The sequence below is a fragment of the Mustelus asterias genome, chromosome 19 (assembly GCF_964213995.1).
Source record: "Mustelus asterias chromosome 19, sMusAst1.hap1.1, whole genome shotgun sequence".
Taxonomy (NCBI): domain Eukaryota; kingdom Metazoa; phylum Chordata; class Chondrichthyes; order Carcharhiniformes; family Triakidae; genus Mustelus; species Mustelus asterias.
In genome coordinates this window covers 57056038-57082617 of record NC_135819.1, presented here as the reverse complement: position 1 = coordinate 57082617, position 26580 = coordinate 57056038, and the positions used below count along the sequence as shown (strand labels likewise).

The 26580-nt window shown below is 43.3% G+C and overlaps 1 protein-coding gene across 1 annotated transcript in view; it reads left to right on the top strand.

Moving 5' to 3' along the window:
• The window catches only part of cd36 (CD36 molecule (CD36 blood group)), a 43203-nt gene that overhangs the window by 411 nt on the left and 16212 nt on the right, over nucleotides 1–26580 (top strand). Inside the window, exons 2-11 of the mRNA XM_078234764.1 lie at nucleotides 1193–1353; nucleotides 9522–9666; nucleotides 12196–12369; nucleotides 13593–13684; nucleotides 15121–15170; nucleotides 18740–18809; nucleotides 19936–20123; nucleotides 23793–23911; nucleotides 24873–24946; nucleotides 25841–25895. Of these exons, the coding sequence (XP_078090890.1) occupies nucleotides 1193–1353; nucleotides 9522–9666; nucleotides 12196–12369; nucleotides 13593–13684; nucleotides 15121–15170; nucleotides 18740–18809; nucleotides 19936–20123; nucleotides 23793–23911; nucleotides 24873–24946; nucleotides 25841–25895 (1128 nt within the window). The remainder of the gene's footprint in view (nucleotides 1–1192; nucleotides 1354–9521; nucleotides 9667–12195; nucleotides 12370–13592; nucleotides 13685–15120; nucleotides 15171–18739; nucleotides 18810–19935; nucleotides 20124–23792; nucleotides 23912–24872; nucleotides 24947–25840; nucleotides 25896–26580) is intronic.

Below are 26580 nucleotides of genomic sequence, written 5' to 3'. Positions count from 1 at the left end.
CATCTAATGCTCACACTAGTCTCACATCTTTGACACCTGGGTTTGAATCCAGGTTAAAGTTTGCTCCCTCTCTCTCTGCTGGCTTTCACAAAGCATGTCATTTCATAAACAGCATGAATTCATTTGTAAAACTTGGGAGAAAAATAAACTGCAACTTTCTAATTCAAACAGCTGAACAATATCTTTGTCAGCCAATCTCCAGCCGTCCTCCACGGGGAGGCAATGGCCTAGTGTTATTAACGCTAGACTATTAATCCAGAAGCTCAGCTAATGTTCTGGGGACCTGGGTTCGAATCCCACCACGACAGATGGTGGAATTTTAATTCAATAGAAATACCTGGAATTAAGAATCTACTGATGACCATGAAACAATTGTCGATTGTTGGGAAAACCCATCCGCTTCACTAATGCCCTTTAGCGAAGGAAATCTGCCGTCCTTACCTGGTCTGGCCTACATGTGACTCCCGAGCCACAGCAATGTGGTTGATTCTCAACTGCACTCGGGCAACTAGGGATGGGTAATAAATAAATGCTGGCTTGCGAATAAATGCTTGTCCCACGAATGAATGAAAAAAAAATCAGCTGTTGACAGAAGATGGAAATACAGAAAGGAATAAACGAGAACTCCAGGCACTACGTGTCCTTGACTCCATTTGAGAAGCATTTCTTGACTTCACTGGACATGGGGGCAGTGAAGAGACAGATCCTGCATATCAATGTGATATATAACCGTCTGGTGTTCCTGTCACTCGCAACTTGGGTGCTCTCAATGCAGCTGCATTTCATAGAAAGCAGGTGATGGTTGGTCACACCACTGCTGTGATGGAAGAAGACTTCAGGGTCTTTTGCCAATTACCCACTCGCAGTGTTGCTGACCAATGCCACAAGTACGGCTTCCTCTGCTCCCCACCACCAACCTCGTCCTCCTCCCACAACCACCTGAGTTAATATTAACCCACGTACCCATTCACTGTATGTAAATAGCATGTCCCTAATCTTTCCAAGGGGCTGAGGAGTATAAGTCATTAGTGAGGAAGACATCTCACGTTAAGTCAAGGACACTACACTGCTTGGAGGAGTGGGCTGATTGGTTTTCTTTGATGATGAAGGAGTTAAATCTTTCAGTACTAGCGAGGTCCTATTTCTGGTTATCGATATCTAACAACAGTTCTCTTTTCAAACATTATTATAGGAGGGCGTTCTTGAAGAAGACACACTTGCATACGAAAACTGGATACAAACAGGGAGTCCTGTCTACAGGCAGTTCTGGCTCTTTCATGTGAAAAATCCATCAGAAATTATGAATCATGGAGCTAAACCTGTGCTTGAGCAAAGGGGACCCTATACTTACAGGTACACATCATAACATTTGATGTAAATAAGATAAATCCTTGATAGTTTGGCCCCCACAGTTATGTTGCATGATCTGTTCTGCTGTTGTGACACTCAGCTGTTGGGTTCCCTCTCTCCCTCTTCACTCATTTCCTAGGAACATTAGCTTTCCAATCAAACCCTTTAGCTTGGTATCATGGGAAAATATCTGAAAATGTCACAGTGAATTCTCCCAGTGAGTGTCTCAGCCATGTATACAAGGATGGTTCTATCAATCTTGGCTTGTGCTGAGTTAGTGAGGCAGTCAGGGTGGGAGACTGACCTCATCACCCCAGTGTAAGGACTCCTGTTGCTAATTGCCATCCAAGGACACCCCTACTCCTTGAAAGATCAAAAGTAGGCCATTCAGCCCATCGAGTCTGCTTTGCCATTCAATGAGATCTTGACTAATCCCCAACTCCACTTTCCCACATTATTTCCAAACCCTTGATTCCCTGACTCATTAAAAATCTATCTATCTCAGCCTTGAACATACTTAACGATTCAGCCTTTGTAGCCCTCTATGGTAAATAATTCCACAAATTCACTACCCTCTGAAAGAAGAAAATTATCCTCATCTCCATCTTAAGTAGGAAACCCTTTACTCTGCAATTATGTCCTCTGGTCCTAGACTCTCATCAGGGGAAACAATCTCTCAGTATCTACCCTGTAGCCCCCGAGAATCCGTTATGTCTCAATAAGGTCGCCTCTTATTCTTCTAAACTCCAGGCTCAATCTCCTCAACTTCTCCTCATAAAAAAATCCCTCCAAACCCGGGATCAACCTCGTGGACATGTTCTATGCTGCCTCCGATGCCAGTGTATCTTCCTTAGATAAAGGGACCAAAACTGTTCACAGTATTCCAGGTGTGGTCTAACTAGTGCCTTGAATAGTTTCAGCAAGACCTCCCTATGCTAATACCCCATTCCTTTAGAAATAAAGGCCAATATTCCATTTGCCTTCCCTATTACCGACTGAACTTGCGTGCTAGCTTTTTGCGATTTATGCACAAGGACCCCAAATCCCTCTGTGCTGCAGCTTTCTGCAGTCTTTCTCTATTCAAATAATATTCAACTCTTTCTTCCTACCAAAGTGCATAAATGCACATTTTTCTCAATTATATTCCATCTGCTGAGTTGTTTTCCCACTCACTTAATCTGTCTACATCCCTCTGTAAGATGTTGGCTGAGTATGGCATCAAGTTTGAGTGTGATGCTCCATGTAGGAGGAAGTGATTGAGGCAGGGACATTGACAACATTTAACAGGCATTTGGACAGATACATGGATAGGAAAGGTTTAGAGGGCTATGGGCCAAATGCAGGCAAATGGGATTCACTTAGATGGGATTTTTGGTTGGCATGGACCAGTTTGGGCCGAAGGGCCTGTCTCTGTGCCATAGATTCTATGATATAGCAAACAGCCTAAATACAAGGCCTCACACATGAACAATGGGAGAGCTATTGACATTCCCCCTGGAACAATACTTCAGGAAGAAATCAAAAGTTTCAGGAGATGAAGAGAGGGATAAACTGACGAGAATATAAATAAATATATCTTGTGGCAAGTCCCGTGTATTTAAAAATTAAAAGGGATGCAGGATTAAATTTTAAGGACATGGCATATTTTGGAAATGCTCTTGTGGTCTCTGATAGCATCTAATCTTGTTTGATCACATCATATCTGTTCTGTGTCACTATGATCCCTGCCAATTATTTTATCTACTTCTGATAATTCCAAAGATGGCAAAAATAGGGTCAGAGAATATTTTTAATCGTCTGATAAGCAGATTACAATGTTTCACAAGGAGCGGATCAAACTGTATAAATTAATATCCTCTGGCATGGCTTCAGATGTGGCATTACCCTCAAACGCACTTAGGCAACCCCATATTACATCACTTGTTCAACTTCCTGCAATGACACTCATTTTAACCATAATTGTAATGAAGGATGTCAGGTGAAATATTCCACCACTGCGGCAGTACCGAGAGGGGATGTATCCGAAGGTTCACACACTGAGTCTATATGGAAAGAACTGAGAAATAAGAAGGGGGATATCGCTTTGATAGGGTTGTACTATAGGCCCCCAAATAGTCAGCAAAAAATTGAGGAGCAAATATGTAAGGAGATTACAGATAGCTCCAAGAAAAATAGGGTGGTAATAGTCGGGGATTTTGACTTTCTCAACATTGACTGGGACAGCCATAGTATTAGAGGCTTGGTTGGAAGGAAATTTGTTGAGTGCATTCAGGAGAATTTCTCATTTAGTTTATGGATGGCCCGAATGAGAGGGGACAAAACTGGACCTCCTCTTGGGAAATAAGGACAGCCAGGTGACAGAAGTGTTACTGAGGGATCACTTTGGGACCAGTGAAACATAATTCCATTAGTTTTAAGATAGCTATGGGAGAATGAAAGGTCTGGCATAGGCAGCTGGGATCAAGTGAATCCCTTGAAGAGAATAGAGGGTGTAGTAGATTAAGAGAGAAATCAGGGAGGCAAAAAGGAGGCGTGAGATTGCTTTGGCAGATAAGGCAAAGGAGAATCCAAAGAGCTTCTACAAATACATAAACACAGAACAATAATTAGGGAGAGAGTAGGGCCTCTTAAAGATCAACAAGGTCATCTATGTGCGGATCCACAAGAGATGGGTGAGATGCTAAATGAATATTTTTCATCAGTATTTACTGTTGAGAAAAGCATGATATTAGGAAACATGGGGAAATAAATAGTGACGTCTTGATGAGTGTACATATAACAGAGAAGGAGGTGCTGAAAAGTCTTAAAGCGCACTAAGATAGATAAACCCCTGAGACCTGATGAAGCGTATCCCACGATGTTGTGGGAGGCTACGGAGGAAATTGCGGGTCTCCTAGCAGAGATATTTGAATCACCGACAGTCACAGGTGAGGTGCCTGAAGATTGGAGAGTGGCAAATGTTGTGCCTTTGTTTAAAAAGGGCTGCAGGGAAAAGCCTGGGAACTACAATCCAGTGAACCTCACATCTGTAGTGGGTAAGTTGTTTCAAAGGTATTCTGAGAGACAGGATCTACAGGCATTTAGAGAAGCAAGGACTGATTAGGGACAGTCAGCATGGCTTTGTGAGTGGAAAATCATGTCTCACAAATTTGATTAAGTTTTTTGAAGGGGTAACCAAGAAGGTAGATGAGGGCAGTACAGTTGATGTTGTCTGCATGGACTTTAGCAAGGTCTTTGACAAGGTGCCACATGGTAGGTTGTTGCATAAGATTAAATCTCACGGGATCCAGGGTGAGATAGCCAAACAGATACAAAACTGGCTTGATGACAGAAGACAGAGGGTGGTTGGCGAGGGCTGTTTTTCAAACTGGAGGCCTGTGACCAGCGGTGTGCCTCAGGGATTAGTGCTGGGTCCACTATTATTTGTCATTTATATTAATGATTTGGATAAGAATTTAGGAGGCATGGTTAGTATGTTTGCAGATCATAGATCATAGAATCCTACAGTGCAGAAAGAGGCCATTCGGCCCATCGAGTCTGCACCAACCACAATCCCACCTATCCCCATATCCCTACATATTTACCCACTAATCCCTCTAACCTATGCATCCTGGGACACTAAGGGGCAATTTAGAATGGCCAAATAACCTAGCCCGCACATCTTTGGATGACACCAAGATTGGTGGCATAGTGGACAGTGAAGAAAGTTATCTTGGATTGCAATGGGATCTTAATCAATTGGGCTAGTGGGCTGATGAATGGCTGATGGAGTTTAATTTAGATAAATGCGAGGTGATGCATTTTGGCAGGACTTATTCAATTAATGGTAGGGCTTTGGGGAGAGTAATGAACAAAGAGATCTAGGGGTCCAGGTTTATAGCTCATTGAAAGTGGAGTCACTGTTGGACAGATTGTTGAAGAAGGCATTTGGCATGCTTGGTTTCATTGGTCAGAACATTGAATACAGGAGTTGGGACACCTTGTTGAGGCCACACTTGGAATACTATGTACAGTTCTGGTCACCCTATTATAGAAAGGATATTATTAAACTAGAAAGAATGCAGAAAATATTTACTTGGTTGCTACCGGGACTTGATGGTTTGGGTTATAAGGAGAGGCTGGACAATCTAGGACCTTTTTCACTGGAGCGTAGAAGGCTTAGGTGTGATTTTATAGAGGTCTATAAAATAATGAGGGGCATAGATCAGCTAGATAGTCAATATCTTTTCCCAAAGGTAGGGGAGTTAAAACTAGAGGGCACAGGTTTAAGGTGAGAGGGGAGAGATGCAAAAGGGTCCCGAGGAGCAATTTTTTCACACAGGGTAGTAAGTGTCTGGAACAAGCTGCCAGAGGTAGTGGTAGAGGGGGGTACAATTTTGTCTTTTAAAAAGCGTTTAGACAGTTACATGGGTAAGATGGGTACAGAGGGATATGGGCCAAACACGGGTAATTGGGACTAACTTAGTGGTTAAAAAAAAGGGCGGCATGGACAAGTTGGGCCAAAGGGCCTGTTTCCATGCTGTAACCCTCTATGACTCTATGACTCTCCTACAGTCTGGTGCCCCAGAATTGCAAAAAAAGCTGACAGCATTATGATAGGTTTTATTCTTCCAAATGTGTGGTTTGTGTGCAGAGCTTTGCATTACTGCTGTGCCGTATTGGGCAGGTTGACAAAAAAATTAAACTGTTGAAATAAGTCTCATAATAAGATGTTTTAGCATTTTAAAATTGTGTATTGGTGCCAGTTAATTAAATAATCCTATCGACATCACACCTGGGCAGGGTGAAAGTTTGAGATGTCGATGGAAAGGATTCTATTATAACTAAGATTAGCCAGTCTCAAATCAAAACCTAATGAATGTAGGCTACAGCACAAAATTCCCAAAATTCAGAAAAATTGTCGATCTCACTCAGATTAACAGTGAGTATGAAGGTATGAACACAATAAAATTCCCAGTGGCACAGTGAAGGATTATTTTCTCAAGTTCAGACAAGGAAGTGTTGATTTTGAAGAGAGTACAGTTTAATCTGTTAAACAAAATACTGTGGACGCTGGAATCTGAAACAATAACAGAAAATGCTGGAAAATCTCAGCAGGTCTGACAGCATCTGTGGAGGGAGAATATAGGAACATAGGAACATGGGAATTAGGAGCAGGAGTAAGCAATTCCGTCCTTCGATCCCGCTCCGCCATTTAACATGATCATGGTTGATCTTATCCTGGTCTCAAAAATAAGAGCAGAACTAATGTTTCCAGACTGGATGACTCTTTGTCAGAACTTTATCAGAGTTTAATCTGTACCTGCCTCTGATGATCATGTTAATGCTGACACGGGTTAACAATAAGCATGTCCCTCAACTTGTCAATAACAATAAGATATCGAAACAGTTTTCACTTGTTAAATCTTTCAGACAAAAAATGAAGTTGTTCCGAGTGTGAAATACAATTGAAAACACCTGAGATTGTTGATTTTAAATCAAAGTGGCACATTGAAGGTGTTCAGAAAACTTTCATAAACAAGGGCAGGATCTTACCAGCTCGCCACACTAATAGACCGGCGTGGCGAGTCAGTAAGATAGGGCAAGAGGCGGACAATTGGGTTCGCCTCTCGCAATCTTGTCGGCTTAGCATGTCATTAATGAACCTGGGACATCCGGGCTCACTTACCTTAATCCCCTCGCAGACCAATGTCCTCACCGGCAAGGATCACAGATGGTCCCCACCAACAGAGCGTGATGGCCTCGCTGGTGGGACTGGAGGCCATTGAAGCCCCCTGGATGGTTGGGGTCAGGGCAGGGCAATGCTCGGGGCTGCGATCAGCCGGGTCTGCGATTGGTGGGGCAACCGGCCAGGACTGCGATCGGGGATGGTGGCGGTGTCTGTTAGGTGGGGGGCTTCTGCAGAATGGTGCCCCTAGAGCTCAGCAGCCAGCCTCACAGGCAAGCTGAGACTCCACACCCCTCACCTTGCCCCTCCCCCCTCCCTTTACTGGCGAGATTCACATTACAACCTCTGTATTGCACAGAGTGATGTAAATTACCATTACTTACCCCGCTGAAAAAAACCGACTAGAAAACCTCCCATTTTCTCGCCCATATTTTACCAGAGTTATTTTGAGAAAATACCGCCCCATATCTCTAAAGCCCGTGTCTACTCTCTGCGCTGCGGCAGGTGTTTTGCAATCAGAATTTTCTAGTTTCCACGCTGGAAATATTGACCCTGGAGAAGCTGCAGGTTCTTGGCAGTGCAGCCTGTCCATTTTCCACTGCTGTCTCAAACCAGCCAAGAAAATATCTTTGCCAATGTCACAGACAGCAGGCTGTCCACAGGTAGGAAAGCCATGTTTCCAGCCCTGAGATCTGACTGTACTGGCTGAGGTGAAGCAAGCAGCTGCACAGTAGCAACGTTACAGATCTAATATCCCCCGAAGTGGATGTGTGGGGATTTTGAAGTGGAACATTTTACACATCACACTAAACATAAAATACACATTCCGCAAGCAAATAAATTGTATCTGCTTACCAGGCATTATTGCCAGCGTGGTTTATATTGATGGGGGATGATGCACCACTGATCGCATTTTCATATGGATACCCAGTTGCACTGGAAACCTAGTTTGCCCTGAGTCTTTGTGCTGTCATCAGGGTCATTTACAACTAAGCATTGCTTCTCTTTAGTGTTTTTGCTGTTCCAGTAACAGGAGTGTAACCTCTGTATTGTAACCCATGTTTACTTCATAAAATCTACTACTGTAGCTCAGCAATAGAGTCTTGGGACCATAGAAGCCTGGGTCTATAAATCAGAATAATGGAGTGAGCTTTAACAGTGTTACCTTGGGAAGCCACTGATCAGAGTTTACTCCCTGGTTATCAAAACTGAACAAATATAAAAGCTGGGAGCTCAATTTCCTTCCTGATGGGACAGTTTATCAACCTTATACAACGTTATCAACCTGCATTGGAAGTGGGAAGAAAGTTAAATAGAAAGAGTAATATGGGGAGATCAAAAATTCCTGAACACCATATTGTTAGTCAGATTCTTAGTTATTCTTAATCAACCATTTTAAACTGTGGGATTAAGAGCAACTTCATACAACCTCTTAAAGATCAAATATGAGATTTATAAACTAACTTTCAATCCATAATGGTTTATGTTTGAAAAAAAAATAGAAGCTCATGATTTTTATACCAAACCTCTTGATTTTTATGAGTTTGAATTGTAATTTATGCGACAGTGGAGTTGGTATTACTGGGCTCAATTTTAGTTTGGAATTTTTAGAGTTGGGATGCCTGTGCATGTTGCACAATAGTCACTTTGTTGATGATTAACTTGAATAGGCAGCAACTTTTCTCAATCTATACACCCCATCAGAAAAACAGCAAACATTTACAAAAAAAAAGATGTGTCCAAGTCTTCTGAAAAACATATAGAACCAACCAGCACAATTTCAGTTACACCCGACTACCACCAGTGTCCTCATTCTCTTCTATTAATGTGATTTACAGAGTTTAAGTTCAAGTTTAAGTTTATTTATTAGTGTCACAAGTAGGCTTACATTAACACTGCAACGAAGTTACTGTGAAAATCCCCTAGTCGCTACACTCCAGCGCCTGCTTGCATACACTGAGGGAGAATTTAGCATAGCCAATGCACCCAACCAGCACGTCTTTCGGACTAAAGCTTCACTATGACGCTATTTCTGCAATATTCACTGGTATTCGTATGCAGGATTTTGCCCCTTTTCATTTTCAAGCTTTTCCATCCCATTTTCTGCCTCTGCTCAACACTATCAACATCACCTTTCCAATTTGTGTTTGCATTTTAAAACCTTGTTAACAACCTGTCTTTTCCACTACACTTTCACACATCTCCAACCTTTCTGTCACAGATTGGCATCTATTTCTCCCCATGGTGTATTTTCAAACATTCACTACATTAATGCCACTGCATAAATGTAAGTTGCTTATTTTCCAAAAATATATATGTACTTTATCCATAAAATAATGGTTCAAATTTGACATTACACAGAGTGCAGTACAGTTCTATCTCTTTCAATACAGCATGTGGCACTCTGAGATATCTCACTACTCTTGCACTGAAGCTGCTGTAAATTGTTACGATTCCACACCTTGTTGTTGTTCAACACAGTGCTTTTTATTTACTCTTCCAGGATACGGCAGCTCCCGAAGAACATCATTTCTGTGAACAACGATCACACAATCTCATACCAACAGCCTTTTTCAGCCATCTTTCAACCTGACATGTCTGCTGGCCCAGACACGGAGCAAATCACAGCCCTCAACCTTGCTGCTGCAGTAAGCAACACTTATTGAAAATATCAATCATAAAAAGGCAGGATTAAATTTAGAGGACAAATTCTAGTGCTGATTCTGCACTCATTCTGCACACTTAGTGATGATATTTCTATAAAATAAGCAGCCCCTTGATTCAGCGGAAGCCTCGATTGAAATTTTCCATTGGGTAGTCAACTGGTGCAGTGGCAAACAAAGGTCTAGAATAGACTGAAGTGTTATATCAATAAGTTTTAATGTTGAAAATCAAATGTGTTGGTCGGGATTTTCCAGACGTTCCCACTGGCACATCTTCCAGTCCCGCCGACGCAACCCTCCACTGCAGCTTCCCCAGTGGCATGACTTGTGAGCCACCAAAACGCTGTAGGCATTAGCGGGACTGAAAGATCCCATTGGCAGTCAATGGCTAACCATGTCCACCACCGGGCTGGGGGTGAGGGAATCCAATTTTTACACCTTCGGTCTTTCATTGTAATGCCGCACATTTGGTAAACAGCCCAGATACTTAACATTAGGAGGATTCTCATGTTGTTTTCTCTTTGGATAGCTCCTCTACGCTGAAACAACATTTTTGAGAGCTTGATTGAATCTTTTAGATTTGCGCTTTGCACAGTGTAGTTACTCGGGTGGTGCAGAGTTTGAGGCCTCTACAGAATGGCAAACTCTGAAAGCTATATGTTGAATTCGGCATACATAGACCAACAACAACTTACATTTTTATAGCATCTGTAACTTAATGAAATGTCTAAAGTAGCTTCACAGGAGTGTTATGAAGCAAAGTACAACACCAAGCTTGGCTTGGGCTTTCATCCTCAAGGCAGGTAGCAGCAGGTAGCAGTTTGGAATATTCCCAGCTCCACCCGCCAGCCTCGGGAGAAAATGCCCACGAAGGCAGAATTTTCTTGCTGGGGGTTGGGGCTGGGGGCGGAGAGGGGAGGGAGGGGGGGCGCGGGCGGAGGGGGGGGTGGCGGGGGGAGGTGGTTGCTCTGAGTACAGGTGTGGAATGGAGTTGGGCCACTTGACCTGAGAAAAAGTTTGGAGACAGCCACAGGGGGTGCTGAGCGGGCTGTTTGAAAGGGACACCTTGGTGCCCTGCGGTTTTGTCCCAGCTACAGTAAAAACAGGGAGGTCCGCCAACCCTCTTCCCTCATATCCCCTTATTCCGCCCCCCCCCCCCTCCCATCCTCCATCCATGTCACCTCATGGCGCAACAAACCCGTATGGCCCCTCATTCCCCCCAGGGCCATGCTATGACATTTACACATCCATTCATTCCTCAAAAAGTGTGCAGAAACAATGAAGCCTAAAGTAGATAGTATTATGTGTAAAAATGCTTTAAAACAGTCATTCATTGATAAATTTCCACTTTATTTTAAAAAAAATGTTAATACAGGGCAATCATCCAGCCCCTTTAAAGTTTCAAAACTGTAGGAACGTGAATCCTCTTAACCTTGTGTTATAACATTCCGCAATTGACAGCAGTGACCAGAGAGCCAGAGCTGTCAATCAAGCAATGTTTTCTCTGGGGCTCAGGTGTTTTAATACTCTAATGGGCTCTTAGCCAAGAATACATAATGAGGCTTGCCTGAGAGCCCAGACATTCATTAACTGTGCCACAGTGAAAACACTGCTTGATTGACAGATCTGGTTTTCACAATGTTTATTTAAACAGGGTTAAGTGGTTTCAAGGGTTTGTGATTTCTGTTATTGATACATTAAAGGGTCTGGATGAATGATGTTTTTATTGCCTTGCAGTTAAAGGACTCTTTTTATAATATAGTGGAAAGTGCTGAAAGAATGGAAGTTTTTAAAAAGATTTTTTTCAGCAATACTATTGTCAATTTAGGGTACATTGGTCTATACAGTGTATAATGAATAAATGGGCATGCATGTGCCATGGTTTGGAGTAGGGGGCACGAGGGACCATGGGTGATGGATGGAAGTGCATTGATTGGCATAGAGATCATGAGGAGCCATGTGAGTGGGTTCAGTGCCGTAGCTTGGCATAGGGCAGACCTTTGGAAATATTCTTTTCAAATATCCTCCAATGCTCTTTGCAGAGTTGTGAACTACAACTCTTAAAACCTGGCCCAACACTTGTGGAGGAGTAGCCGATGTCTATTTCCACAAGGGAGCTGGCCAGGTTGAAAGTACCAGATATAGGCTTTTGACAGGAACCAGCCCAGACCCTTCAAGGGCATTCCCAAAAATCAGACAGCCTAGGAATTGGATCAGGAATCCTGAAATCGGGACTCGCCCACCATTCCGACTCGAAAATTCAGCCCTGAAACAAACAGGGGAAAGTTTTCTCCTGTTAACCAGTGAATAAAACTTCCAGTGATAATGACAACATTTAAAGATCAGCTGGGCAGGATGACGATTTGTGACAAACATCAGCTTCCTCCCTTCTGTATAAAACAGTTTTTGGACATTCAGTTCTGTTTGATAGATGATAACAAATGGAACCATAAACATGATATAGATTCTGTGTATGGGAGTTGCTGAAAACGGAAGTATTTCTGTCTTTTACAGGCTGCACCATCTCTCTATCAGCCATTTCTTCATCCTTTTGTCAATTTAGTATTGAACAAGGCAAATGCATCCTTGTTCCAGAATAGAACAGTGGCAGAATTACTTTGGGGATATGATGATCCAATACTGCAAGGAACAAGTTCAAAGGACACGATTACTGGTTTATTTTACCCAGTAAGTATTCAAAAATTAACTGTTAGAGTTTATGTACCTCGTGATGGAGCCTCAGAGAAACACAGAAAGACAATATGTGATAAATATGATTTTCTGAACATGTTGAATATCAGTTTGAAAACCGTGTGGCGCAGGCTGGTAAAGCTCGCTGCTGGAGAAAAATCAGAATATTTATCCAACATTAATTTGAGAACATGTCACTGTATCGTGCTGGCCGACAATAAAGTTTACCTTCTTTGTATTTTACTGCTTTGCCCAGTGACCCCTTAATTCTTTAAAGCCCCTTTTCCACTGATTAGGGCTCATGGATTTAAATGCAAGGAGTTGGTGTTAATATATTAGTATGGATGGAGGGTTGGCTAACAGACTGGAAATAAGGAATCGGGATATATTGTGCATCTTAACTATTGTGGAGTGCTGCTAGGCTGAATGCTGGTGCTCCATGGCCTGAATTCTCCGGCCGTTCATGCCGGCGGGATTCTCCGGTCCCACCGGCAGCACACCCTCGCCCATGGGTTTCCTGCCGGAGTGGGGGTGATGTCATTGGGAATTCCCATTGACAGTGGCAGGATTGGAGAATCCTGCTGTTAGCAAACAACACGCCACCTCCCGCTGGCAGGAAACATGTGGCTGGGAGGCCGGAGAATCTCGCCTCATATCTTTACAATCTATAATGAAGACTTAGACAAAGATACAGAGAGTAAAATATCTAATTTTCCTTTGGATACAAAGCCAGGTGGGAATGTTAGCTGTGAGGAGGACACAAAGAGACTACAAAGAGATGCAGACAGATTAAGTGAGCGGGTAACATAGAGGCAGATGAAGTTTAATGTGGTGAAGTGTGCAGTTATTCACTTAATTGATACTAATCAAAAAAATAATACTTTTTAAAAGGCATGAAAGTTTGAAATGTTAATGTTCAGAGAGACTTAGTGGGCTTTTACAAACAACACGGAAAGTTAGCATGCAGGTACAGCTAGTAATTGGGAAGGCAGATTATATATCGGCCTTTATGGAACAGGATTGGAATACAAGAATTCTGAAGTGATCCAGAGGTTATCAGAAAATGGTTGGCAAGGCTGTGGAAAACAAATTGGCCCATTAGTTTGTTTGGTTTTTAGTTGTTTTGCTCTGACAATTGTTTGTATCTCTTGCACGATTGCTACAATTTATAATGATGCATTTGTGACTGATTGACACGTTTGATTTGTCTGTGTCTCTAGTACAACGGAACATCAGATGGAGTCTATAATGTGTACACTGGAAAAGATGACATTAATAAAGTTGCAGTGATTGAAAGCTGGATGAATAACACGTAAGAGTGAAATGAGGTTGTAGCCACCTTTTCATGTGTTCCCTGAGCACCTTTGATAATGAATTAAGATACATTTGAATGCCTTCTAAACATCTGCGTCAAAACATAACGGTGGAAATTCTCCAATTGTTCACGCCAGCGGGATTCCCCAGTCCCGCCATCAGCGCACCCCCACCCATGGGTTTCGCATTGGCGTGGGGTGACACCAATGAGGAAATCTCATTGACAGGGGCGGGAGCAGAGAATCCCGCCTCTGGTGAACGGCACGCCGCCTTCCACCACCGGGAAACATGTGGCTGGGAGACTGGGCAATCTCGGCCATCATTTCCAAAAATACTCTAACAAAAATATACAGGTACTAACGACAGGTGCTCAACCCTTTTATGATATTCATCATGAGTTTAAATGCTAAAACTGTGTACTCACCAAAACCTAGCGGCAGAATTTTACAGTCCCACCCCAAGGTGGGTTCTGAGTCGAGGGTTGCTGGGGGAGTGTAAAATTGAATGGATGAGATCCTCCCCCCCCCACCCCACACCACAGGAACCCACCAGCCCAAACCATTGGGCGGGAAACTCACCCATTCATCTACAAAGGTGTTTAAGTAGCAACTTAATGGCCTTATCCCACCCAGCCTCAATGTTTAGGCTGGTGGGAAAAGTGGGAAAAGTGATGTAATTTTCCCTATCTTGGGCAAGAAGGGAGGGACACCTCACTCTGAAGGTTTCCTCAGAGTTGGGGTGCCTTTCCTCTCCCCAGGATGTTCAGCTCCCCCAAGCCTACTCCCCCAACACACAACCCCCCCACCCCCAAGGCTCCCAGGGCAGACTCAGTGGGTTGACTGACCTCCTTCTGGACTGTAGGGATCCTATGACGTAACATATCACATTTTGCTGAAGCAACGGGCCAAAGTATTCAAACTAATGCAAGTTGGGTGGGATTTTTCAGTTGCACCCACCCCCCGAGGCAGGAAATTCCCACCCGAGATCAAAGGACCTTTAAATTGTCTGCCAAATTTTCCATCCCACCTGCCATGATTCCCACAGTGGGCGGGACTGGAATATTTACCCCATGGTGTTCTGTAGATGGGTCATATGGACTCAAAATGTTAACTCTGTTTCTCTCTCCACAGATGCTGCCAGACCTGCTGAGTTTACCCATCATTTTCTGCTTTAATACCCATCGTACTAACTTTTCCCAACCTACGCCTTACAGTTCAGTGCAGTTGTGTATACGTCTTAATCTACAATTTAAATCTACATTTAGATGGTGATGGTGCGCAGTTAATCAGAGTTACCAGATACAAAATGTACCATATGAAATCCCCCACCTTATCATTCATAAGCTGCTTTGTCATTATCTATAACATCCTAATATTTTTAATCTAACCAGTTTGATTTTACTACAACATGAAGCATAATTTTTTTTGTTTTTAGAAAACTCACGTTCTGGGATGATCCTTATTGTGATATGATCAACGGCACAGGTAAGTCTGATGTTCAATTGGCACAGTGGTTAGCACTGCTGCCTCACAGCGCCAGGGACCTGGGTTCGATTCCTGGCTTGGGTTACTGTCTGTGAGAAGTTGGCATGTTCACCACATGTCTGCATGGGTTTTCTCCGGGTGCTCCGGTTTCCTCTCACAGTCCAAAGATGTGTGGGTTAGGTGGATTGGCCATGCTAAATTGACACTTAGTGTCAGGGTGACTAGCTAGGGTAAATGCATGGGGTTATGGGGATCGGGCCTGGGTGGGATTGTGGTCGGGCAGACTCAATGAGCTGAATGGCCTCCTTTTGCACTGTAGGGATTCTATGAGTCTAACCTCGTCTTGTTTTCCAAACCATCTCAAACAAACGATGCCGAAAACCCAAACAAAAATATATCAAGATATTATTTTTCTGATGGTCAATGACTGTGGACGATTAATGTTTGGGAATTGAAGAGCAGAAAGTAATAATGCGACAGTCTGGGTCACTAATGTTCTGCTGCAGTGAGAATCAGAAGTGACCACGCTAATTGTGGATAAGTAAGGGACACACATAAAATGTCAACACTATGCTTAAAGTTGATTGCCCAAGATAAATTTAAGGTGAGGGATTGGAGTTGAAAGAAAGTAGAAATTTTATGCATGCGAGTACTTGAACATCGAAAATCATACTTGCAACGTCTACTTTATTTATTTTATTTAACCTCTATTTAGCCACCTGAGTCAATTGAGAACTAATTCACATTTACAATAACGACCTGGCCAAGAGGCTAACATCACAACAACAGAAATTACACAACAATACAATTCATAAAAACTCTAAAAACATTAAAATCCAAATTAGCAGTGAAAGAGAATTGATAGTTTAGTAAATACAAGGATGCAGAGATACTTCAGCGTGATTTGGACAGGCTGAGTGTGTGGGCATCTGCATGGCAGATGCAGTATAAATGTGAGGTTATCCACTTTGGTAGTAATGTTAAGAAGACAGATTATTACTTGAATGGGTGCAAATTGAGAGAGGTGGATACTCAGCGAGACCTTGGAGTCCTCGTGCATCAGTCACTGAAAGTAAGCAGGCAGGCACAGCAGGCAGTAAAGAAGGGAATGATATGTTGGCCTTCATAGTGAGAGGATTTGAGTATAGGGATAGGAATGTTTTGCTGCAATTGTATAGGGCGTTGGTGAGGCCGCATCTGGAGTATTGGGTGCAGTTTTGTTTTCCTTATCTGAGGAAGGTTGTCGCTGCTAGAAAGTTTAATGTTTATTTATTAGTGTCACATGTAAGCTTACATTAACACTGCAATGAAGTTACTGTAAAAATCCCCTAGTCGCCACACTCTGGCACCTGTTTGGGTACACTGAGGGAGAATTTAGCATGACCAATGCACCTAACCAACACGTCTTTCAGACTGTGGGAGGAAACCAAAGCACCCGGTGAAAGCCCACACAGACACGGGGAGAATGTGCAGACTCCGCACAGACAGTGACCCAAGCCAGGAATCAAATCCGGGTCCCTGATGCTGTGGGCTTGATTTTACCATTGCGTCGGGCCTGAAAATGGTAAAGTCAGGTGTGAGGCGATTAGTGTGAACCGCGCCAGCGTCTGCGCAGATGCCCACTTTACCAAGGCCCGAAAATGGCCACGATCAGAACCGTGCCAGAAACGGGCGCTACAGCGATTTAAATGCTGTTGCATGCATTTCAATTGAATTAATGGGCTGCCCGCAAAACTTTACCTGCATTTCCCCCTTTACCATTGCGTTCACGCGTCCAGATTCGGCGTGAAACAGACCTGCTCGGCAAAGGTCTGTTTCAGGTGCTCCAGCTTCTGAGGAGGTAAGTTCAGAGCTTCTGGTGGCTCTCTGACTCAGATCGGTGGTAGGGGGTATGGAGGGAGGCAGGCCCGATCATTCGCTGGTGGAGAGAGAGGAGGGAGGGAGGAGGGAGGGAGGTGGGTCAGATGTATCTCTGGTGGTGGGGGAGGAGGGAGGCCCATTTGCTCTCTGGTGGGGGGTGGGGCAGGGAGGCCAGATGGATCTCTGGTGGGGAAGGGCGGGGGGGACCACTGCCACTCTGTGGGTGATCGGTGGGGAGGAAGGGGGGGTAGGGGGTTGCGATCGGTCTGGGTAGTGGGGGGGTGGGTAGATAAGGGGGACAGTTATGTTGTGGGGGTGAGGTGATATCTGTGGGGGCCATCGCTCCCGAGCTGCTTTATCCACTTTTTGCGGCCCAGGAGCGATGTGACAGGGGTGCGATTTTTCAAATTTGTTTTCTCACTGCGCATGCGCAGTTCAAAGCTCCAATCGGAGCTGCAGCGTTTCAGGCGCGATAAGCCCCGCCCACAGCACGATTCAGTCTCGCGATTTCTTTTTCAGGCTGAGTGCGTATGGGGGCGCCTGAGAACAGGTTTACAAGTTGGATCTGAATTGCGCCCAGATTCAGCACTTAGAATCAAAATGGTAAAATCGGGCCCTGTGAGGCAGCAGTGCTAACCACTGTGCCACCGTGCCGCCGAGGGCATACAGCAAAGGTTTATCAGGTTGATTCCCGGGATGGCAGGTCTGTCATATGAAGAGAGACTAAGTCGTTTAGGATTATATTCACTGGAGTTTAGAAGAGTGAAGGGGATCTCATAGAAACTGATAAAATTCTAACAGGTTTAGACAGGGTAGATTCAGAAAGAATGTTCCCAATGGTGGGGGAGTCCAGAACTAGGGGTCATAGTTTGAGGATAAGGGGTAAACCTTTTAGAACTGAGATGAGGAGAAATTTCTTCACCCAGAGAGTGGTGAATGTGTGGAATTCATGACCACCGAATGTAATTGAAGACAAAATGCTGCCTGACTTCAGGAAGAAATTAGATAGAGCTCTTGGGGCCAAAGGATCAAGGGATATGGGGGGGAAGGGGTGGATCAAGGTATTGAATTTGATGATCAGCCATGATCAAAATGAAGGCCAGAGCAGGGTTGAATGGCCCTACACCTGCTTCTAGTTTCTATGTTTCTATGTATCAGTCATAGAATCAAAAAAATCCCTACGGTACGGAAGGAGGCCATTCGGCCCATCGAGCCTGCAGTGACAACAATCCCACCAACGTATAACAATAACCCCACATAATAACCCTGATAATCCCTGACACCCTGGGACAATTTAGCATGGCCAATCAACCTAACCTGCAAATCTTTGGAGTGTGGGAGGAAACCGGAGCACCCGAAGGAAACCCACGCAGACACGGGGAGAACGTGCAAACTCCACACAGGCAGTCAGCCAAGGCTGGAATTGAACCGGGTCCCTGGCGCTGTGAGGCAGCAGTGCTAACCACTATGCCACTGTGCTGCCCTCAGTCAACAGAACCTTCTGAGTAAGGCATCCATGGTAATAAAATTAGTTGCCTTCAGCTTTAGTTGTACCTTGTTCCAGTCATTGGCAGCCACAATCTGAAATGAATTATCACCAAGGACTGTGCTCACTCTTGGAGTGATACATGACGTCAGATTATTGTTGAACTTGTTAGTGGGTAATCATTGACTGACATTTTTCACAACAACTTTGTATTTTTTGACAGATGCAAGCTCGTTTCCACCGTTTCTTCATCAGAGGAAGCAATTATACTTTTTCTCTTCTGACATTTGCAGGTAACATACCACTGAAAATACACACAAATTGTAGACATTGGAAGTTCCCTGGAACTCTTAGAGATTAACAATCTTGTCCACCAATGTAAATGTAACTGTTTCAAAGAACACTGATAAACACTGGCCAGCTCGTTTGGTGAGCTAAATGTAAATACAGGGTACAGGAGCGGCACGGTAGCACAGTGGTATGGAGCGGCATGGTAGCATAGTGGTTAGCACTGCTGCTTCACAGCTCCAGGGACCTGGGTTCGATTCCCGGCTTAGGTCACTGTATGTGTGGAGATTGCACATTCTCCTCGTGTCTGCGTAGGTTTCCTCCAGGTGCTCTGGTTTCCTCCCACAGTCCAAAGATGTGCGGGTGAGGTTGATTGGCCATGCTAAAATTGCCCCTTAGTGTCCTGGGATGCGTAGATTAGAGGGATTAGCGGGTAAAATATGTAGGGATATGGGGATAGGACCTGGGTGGGATTGTGGTCAGTGCAGACTCGATGGGCCGAATGGCCTCTTTCTCTGCTGTAGGGTTTCTATGACTTCTATGACTTCTAAATGATTTTCTCAAGACAAAGACACTGTCTCCAACTAAATTATTGATCAATACGACACAGGAATACACAAGATGGATGCTGCAGATTCTCTGACAGCAGCTGGGGGGGAGATGGTGGCGTAGCAGGCTAGTAAACTATATGCCCAGGCTAATGGTCTGGGGGCATGGGTTTAAATCTCGGTTGTGGAATTTAAAATTGAATGAATAAATCTGCAATATATCTTCTGATCCTGCCAATGGTGACCGCTACCCCCCTCACCCACCCCTTCAGTGCGTTCCCTGGTGGGGGTGGGTTTGAGCCTGGTACAGTGGCGATATCCTAGCTCTTCACTGAATAACGTAATTGGATCTTTTACATCCAACTGAACAGGCAAGGGGTGTCTTAATTTAACATCTCAAGTGAAAAATTGCATCCCCGATAATGTACCACTCTCTCAGATGCCCATTTGCATGGGTCAGTGTGGACTCAATGGGCTGAATGGCCTCCTTCTGCGCTGTAGGGATTCTAAGGTTCTAAACACAATCTTTGTTGTTTGCAATGGATGAACAAAGCTAATTCGGTTTTACTGATTTGTCTCCTAGGTCCATCTTTGCAGAATTTGAACAAGAAGCGATGCTGAAGGGAATTCCGGTCCATCATTTTGTTATCCCTCCTAAAGCTCTTGCATCTTCTCTCGAGAACCCTGACAATCACTGTTACTGCAAAGACATGTCCGTTTCCCAGAATTGCACTTTCGGAGGAATCCTGGGAATCAGTGCTTGCAAAGAGAGTAAGTTCTATAGACCATTAAGTGAGGAAAGTTTAAGTTTGTTTATTAGTGTCACGAGTAGGCTTACATTAACACAGCAATGAAGTTACTATGGAAGTCCCCTAGTCGCCACACTCTGCCACCTGTTCGGGTACACTGAGGGAGAATTTAGCATGGCCAATGCACCTAACCGGCATGTTTTTCAGACTGTGGGAGGAAACCAAAGCACCCGGAGGAAACCCACGCTGTCACGGGGAGAACGTGCAGACTCTGCACAGACAGTGACCCAAGCCGGGAATCGAATGTGGGTCTCTGGGGCTGTGAGGCAGTAGTGCTAACCACTATGCCACTGTGCCACCCTGTGGAATAAACCATCACTGGAATTCTGCTTTTAGGCCACAGAATTGGGTCAACACAACTCTAAATAAGATCATTAAACAACACATTACACATTAGCTTAGCTTGTTTACTATTTTTCCATGAGGTTTTTCAATTGGAATTTTGCCTTCAGTTTCAAGGGGATCTTTCAATGAGCCCTTTGTCACTTGATAGAAGTGTTTCATAACATTCTAACATTCAACCATTGATACAATGAACTCAGCTGATTAAAAAGGTGCTGATGAATAATGACCGCTGTTTAACATCATTGTAATATTGGCATGTGTTGTGCTCGCTCAACAATGTTAGGAAACTGTGTTTATGTCCCAGATCATCAGTACAGTGAATTCTAAACTCAGCCAAGAGAATGGGAGGGTGATTGTATAGGCCCCAACTAGAAAGTGTAGTTTTCATAAACCTTAAAGACAGGTCTAGAAAAAATACCAAATTAGTTAAAGAAAAGGAAATATAGCACAGATCTCTACTGACAAAACTCCAAAAACACAAAGTAAAAGTCTCCGAGCACTTGTTATGGGTGGCACAGTGGTTAGCACTGCTGCCTCAAAGCACCAGGGACCTGAGTTTGGTTCCCAGCGTGGGTGACTCTCTGTGCGGAGTTTGCACGTTCTCCCCGTGTCTGCGTGGGTTTCCTCCAGATGCTTTGGTTTCCTCCCCAGTCTGAAAGACGTGCTGGTTAGATGCATTGGCCATGCTAAATTCTCCCTCAGTGTATCTGAACAGGCGTCGGAGTGTGGCGACTAGGGGATTTTCACAGTAACCTCATTGCAGTGTTAATGTAAGCCTACTTGTGACACTAACAAATTCACTTTAACTGGTGACTGGCTGTAACAGATGTCTTCTGCTGTATTTTGTATTGATGTGGAGATGCTGGCGTTGGACTGGGGTGGGCACAGTAAGAAGTCTCACAATACCAGGTTAAAGTCCAACAGGTTTATTTGGTGGCACGAGCTTTCGGAGTGTCGCTCCTTCTTCAGGTGAGAGTCTCCGAGAGTCTCCGGAGCGACACTCTGAAAGCTTGTGCTACCAAATAAACCTGTTGGACTTTAACCTGGTGTTGAGAGACTTCTTCCTGTATTTTGTATTCCCAGATTAATGAAAGTACAGCATGTTGTGTTTGCTGTCTGCTATGTGCCAAAAGTTGGTGCTATTTATTTAATTAACCCCAAAATATTATTAAGAGGTTGAGCGCTGGATATATGTGTCAATGAACACTGAGCTGGAAAAGTCTGTTCTATGGAAATAAATGGTTCAGAAGCATTTGTAAAAATTGGATTCATTTGAAGTTTCTAAATTATGATTTTTATGTCTCTGTCACTGGAGGTTCATGTGACCAAAATATCAGCGTTTGATCACATGAGATTTGTACTTCAATTCACCAGACAGTAGTTCTCCATTCTGAATAGGGAGTCGAATGAACAGAAAAGCAATACTCAAGTACAATGTTCAATGTGTTGGCACTTGAGCTGTTCAGGTAATGAAAGTCAAGGAAATAAATCAGTTATGGCTGAATTATGTAGGCTGCAGCGTAGAAAGACAAAGTATAGTTTGCACAAAATAAAAGCAAATGATTGTGGATGCTGTGGAAATCTGAAATATAAACCAATAGTTAACAAGGCAGGCAGCATCTGTGGAGAGAGAAGCAGAGTTAGCAGTTTAAATTTCCCAGCCATTCACGCCCCGCCATCGCTGTCAGCGAGGATGGAGAATTTGATGCTCAGCCAAACCTTCGTTCACTGCAGCGAGACTGGAGAGTCCCATTGGCCTGAGTGGCCGGAGAATCCCACCCAACATTTCAGGCTGATGACCTTTTGTCCTAATTGGAGAAAAATAACAGATTTGACATATTCTTAAAGAAAGACAGAGACTGGGAAAGAAGGGCCTGGGGGTGGTGGTCAAGGTGAGGAAAGGACAAAAAGGATGGTCTATACTAATGTGCTCATCAGAAATGATTGCATCAAGAGCAGAGTCATTACTATAACTTGCTGACCGTAAGATTAGATACAATGGTAATGATCTGAAATGATTGAACTCGATGCTGAGTCTGGAATGTTGCAAAATGCCCCAACCACAGGTGAAGTGCTCTTCCTTGAGCTTACATTGAGTTTCAATGGAACGGTATAGGAGGCCAAGGCAGTGGGAGTGGGGCAGAAAATTGCATTGGTAAAATGAAACTCAGAATCACATTTACAGACTGAACAAAATTGCATTTAGTCTCCTCAAAGTAGATGAGACCACATCGTGAACAGTGAATACCGTATACTAAATTGAAGGAAATAGAAGTAAATCGCTGTTTCAACTGGAAGGTGTGAGTGGGACTCTGATCAGTGAGAAGGAAGGATGTGAAGGATGGGTATTGCATCCCTCCTGATGCATGGGAAGGTGCAATGGGGAGGGAATGATGGAAGAGTGGACCAAAGTGTTGGGGAGGGGGCAATGTTCCCTTTGGAATTCTGAAAGGGGATGGGAGGGGAAAGTGTTTGGTAGTAGCAGAAATGGTGGAAGGTGATCCATTGAAAGAGGATGGTGGTGCCTTAGAATCTGAGGGCAAGGGAATCCTGTCATGATTCTGGGATAAAGGGGAAGGGGTGAGATTAGAAAAAGGTTGGGTGTTCTGAAAATTGTCAGCCTTTTGGTTGAAGGGAAAGTAAGACCTATCGGAAGCACTGGTATGGAAGGTGACACATACCTTGTGAACAGATGTGATGGGGATGGAGAAACTGGGAGAATGGAGTATTCATTGAAAACTGGCTGGGAGCATCACGATCACAATAACTGTGGGAGCTAATGGACTTGCGGTAGGCATTGATTGATAGCCTGTCCCCATAAGTGGAGATAGAGACGTCCAGGAAGGGGAGGGGAACATTGGAGATGGAAGATGCAGGTTGAGGAAAGGGTGAAAATTGGAGGTTCACCAAACTTTCAGTGCAGGTGAGAGCAAGGAAGAGCACTGATACAGCTGATAATGTATCAGGGGAAGAGGTGAGGGAGGAATTAGATTAGGTAAGAATCCAAACAGAAATTGGTCTGGGGGAAGAATGGGTTGGATGGATTGAATAGCTTTTCTCATTTTATGCTTCTACTGATCTTTTGCTGTGTCATTTGATAATGTAATTATATCACTTGTGCAATGGATGGATGTCCAATTTTTATTGATTCATGAGTTTCCTCCTTCAAAATTAGTTGATGCACAGAACACTCTATGACATGACTTAAATACTCCATATACTTAAATACTATGAGGTACTCCATTGAAGTGTACTGCAACTCACAACTGCTGTGTTTGAATTTCAGAGAAACCCATTTATATTTCACTCCCTCACTTTCTATATGCAAGTGATGAAATTGTGAATGCGGTAGATGGGCTGAATCCCAATAAGGAAGAACATGAAACTTTTCTGGATGTGGAACCTGTAAGTGACAACTTTTATTTTTACCTCCCAAACATCTGGTTGAACAAATCCTAGCTCATTCCCAGCAAAAGTAGCACAAAACTGCATTTACACTGAAGAATAAATTAGTTAGCAAATGACTATAACAAGCTCACAACTGAGCTATTTTCCTTTCCTGGCACTTTGCCGCTGGCAAATTTATCCTACACCCTGCTTATGGCATTCAGCACTCAATAAAAGTCTAATTAAAAGCTTTGTGAAAATATAATCCATTAAGGACCTCGCTAATGCTTTTTCCAAGTAGTGTATATGAATGATATCATTGTGCAATTTATGACTGATTACAATAGCACATTTCTGACATATATTTAATTAGAAACAGGATATCTTTGCCAAAATTAAGTTGCTGAAACATGTCATTTTCCACCTGGATTCACAATCTTAGGGATAAGCAGATTGGCTCTCCAATGACCAGGTTTTAGCTGCATTTGGGAAGCGTATGAATTGAAGTAGTCATGGTGGTGGTGGTGGTGGTGGTGGTGGGGGAGGGGGAGGGGGGGGAGTGGTGGGGGAGTAACTTTAACACCCTGCCAAGCAGGGAAAGCTGACCGCCAATTCCTCTGCTTTTGGTTTTTAACAGAAGTGGGTTGGGCGAGGGCCATTAAATTGCTCCCCAGAGTTAGGGCCATCATTTCATATGTCAATTAGACTGTGTGTCTCAAATTTAACCACCGTTTTACTTCGATCGTCTGTGGGCTTGATTTCCCAAAGCTTGCCTGCTGAAGGGAGGTTGAACCTGGGGGAACACTAATGAGACTTTCTAACAGTATAATGACATTCACAGTGAGGCTCGCATCTCAGGACCATACACTGCCAGAATGGGTTAAATTATCTCTTTATATAATACACACTGTTTAACCTGAAATATTCAACAAATCCTTTTTCTTTGAATGATGTCTTTACTATTTTTTCCACTCTGCAGGTCACTGGATTTACCTTGAAAGTTGCGAAACGAATACAAATCAACTTAATGTTTAAACCGTCAACGAAAATTGAGTACGTTTGATTTGTGTTCATCCTTCAAACATATCCAAATGATCCATTACACCAAATACGAGTACTTTGAAATGTATTTGAAGATAAATTAACATGTTGAAGAAAATATCCCACTTTAATCAGTTTCAGCCAGGGCTTTAATTTAATTTATTCTAATGAAAATCAGGCAAATTCCAGCAATCTCCAATCATTCAGCAACAGGGATATCAACTTGCGTTTATATAATGTTGCAAGGTGCTTCACAGAGGCAGAATCAGACAATTCAGGCAATAAATTAAAGGAGAGTGGGACTCTAAAACTTGGTTAAATCGATGGGTTTTATGGATTGCCTTTAAGGAACAGGGGAAGGTGGGGAAATGGATAGAACCCCAGTGTGTGAGGCTGACGCGGATGGAGGCAACGCTGCAGCTGGCCGGAGTGAGTAGAATGTGGAGTTTTGGAAAGGTTTAAAAGCTGGAGGATGTTTCAGAGAAGGGAGGAGTTTGGAAGGTGCAGGGGGTGAGGGGGGGTGGGGAGGGGATGGCGAGTAATGGGGTGGGGGTGGGGGGGGGATGGGCAGGAGGTGGTTTGGTTAAGGCCATGAAGGGATTTAAAGACAAGAATGAGAATTTCAAATGTCAATCTTTGTGGGGCTGGGAAGCAATGTAACCAGTAAACAGGGTCGATGTGACCACATGAGGGGTAAGTTACACATAGCAGAGAATTGGAGGAAGTGAAGTTTACAGAGGATAGTAATGGTACGTATTGGGAATGTCTTATAAAAAAGCACCACTTCACAGGCACTGAAGAGAAATTAAGATGTTTTGTTTTTCAAATTGCCCTACCAAGTGACAAACTCACTGTTACAGAAACTGGATGTTGCACATTTTTCAAATAATGTATTTTTCTTTGTAGAATATTAAAGAATATTAAGAAGCCAATATTTTTTCCACTCGTCTGGCTTAATGAGGTAAGGGCACTATAGATTTACAATGGTAAGCAGCTGCTTTACGAGCGAAACAAACTAAAAGGTTGATGCTATTTTATTTTCAGTTCTCAGTGATACCTAGAATCAGTTCTATAAATTAAACCAGTTTATTTAAACCATAGCTAGCAATATTACACCATTTCAAAAGTAAGGTGTCTGAAGAATTAATGAATTGGCAGTGTTATACCATAGACAGGTGAATTATGCAAGGAAGTGGAAAGATTAAGATGTTGGCAGACAAATACTGCTATACGGAAGTGAAGATGGGAAGATTAACTATTTTCAAAAAAGGTGAGAAATAACAAAAAATATGAAGAACTGAGTAGGAGAAAAAAAATCAATTGAACAATCCAAATATATTTATTTATTTGATCTTGTGAGGTCACCAGCAAGGTAGCATTTATTGCCATTCGCTGTTGTTCTGAGGCCATTGGAATTAACCACGCAGTTTGACATTGGAGTCACATACATATCAAATACAGCAGTGGCAACTTCAATGCTAAAAACATTGCTAGAATGATAAAGGAACCAAAAGTGCCATTGCAATGAGAAGGCTATGAAATGATAGCAATTGCAGTCCAGGCGAGTTTGGGCACCAAATACACTGTGACTAAATGCAGGAAGGAAGTGTGAGGGTAAGTTGAATTAGTAATAACCATTATAGGGT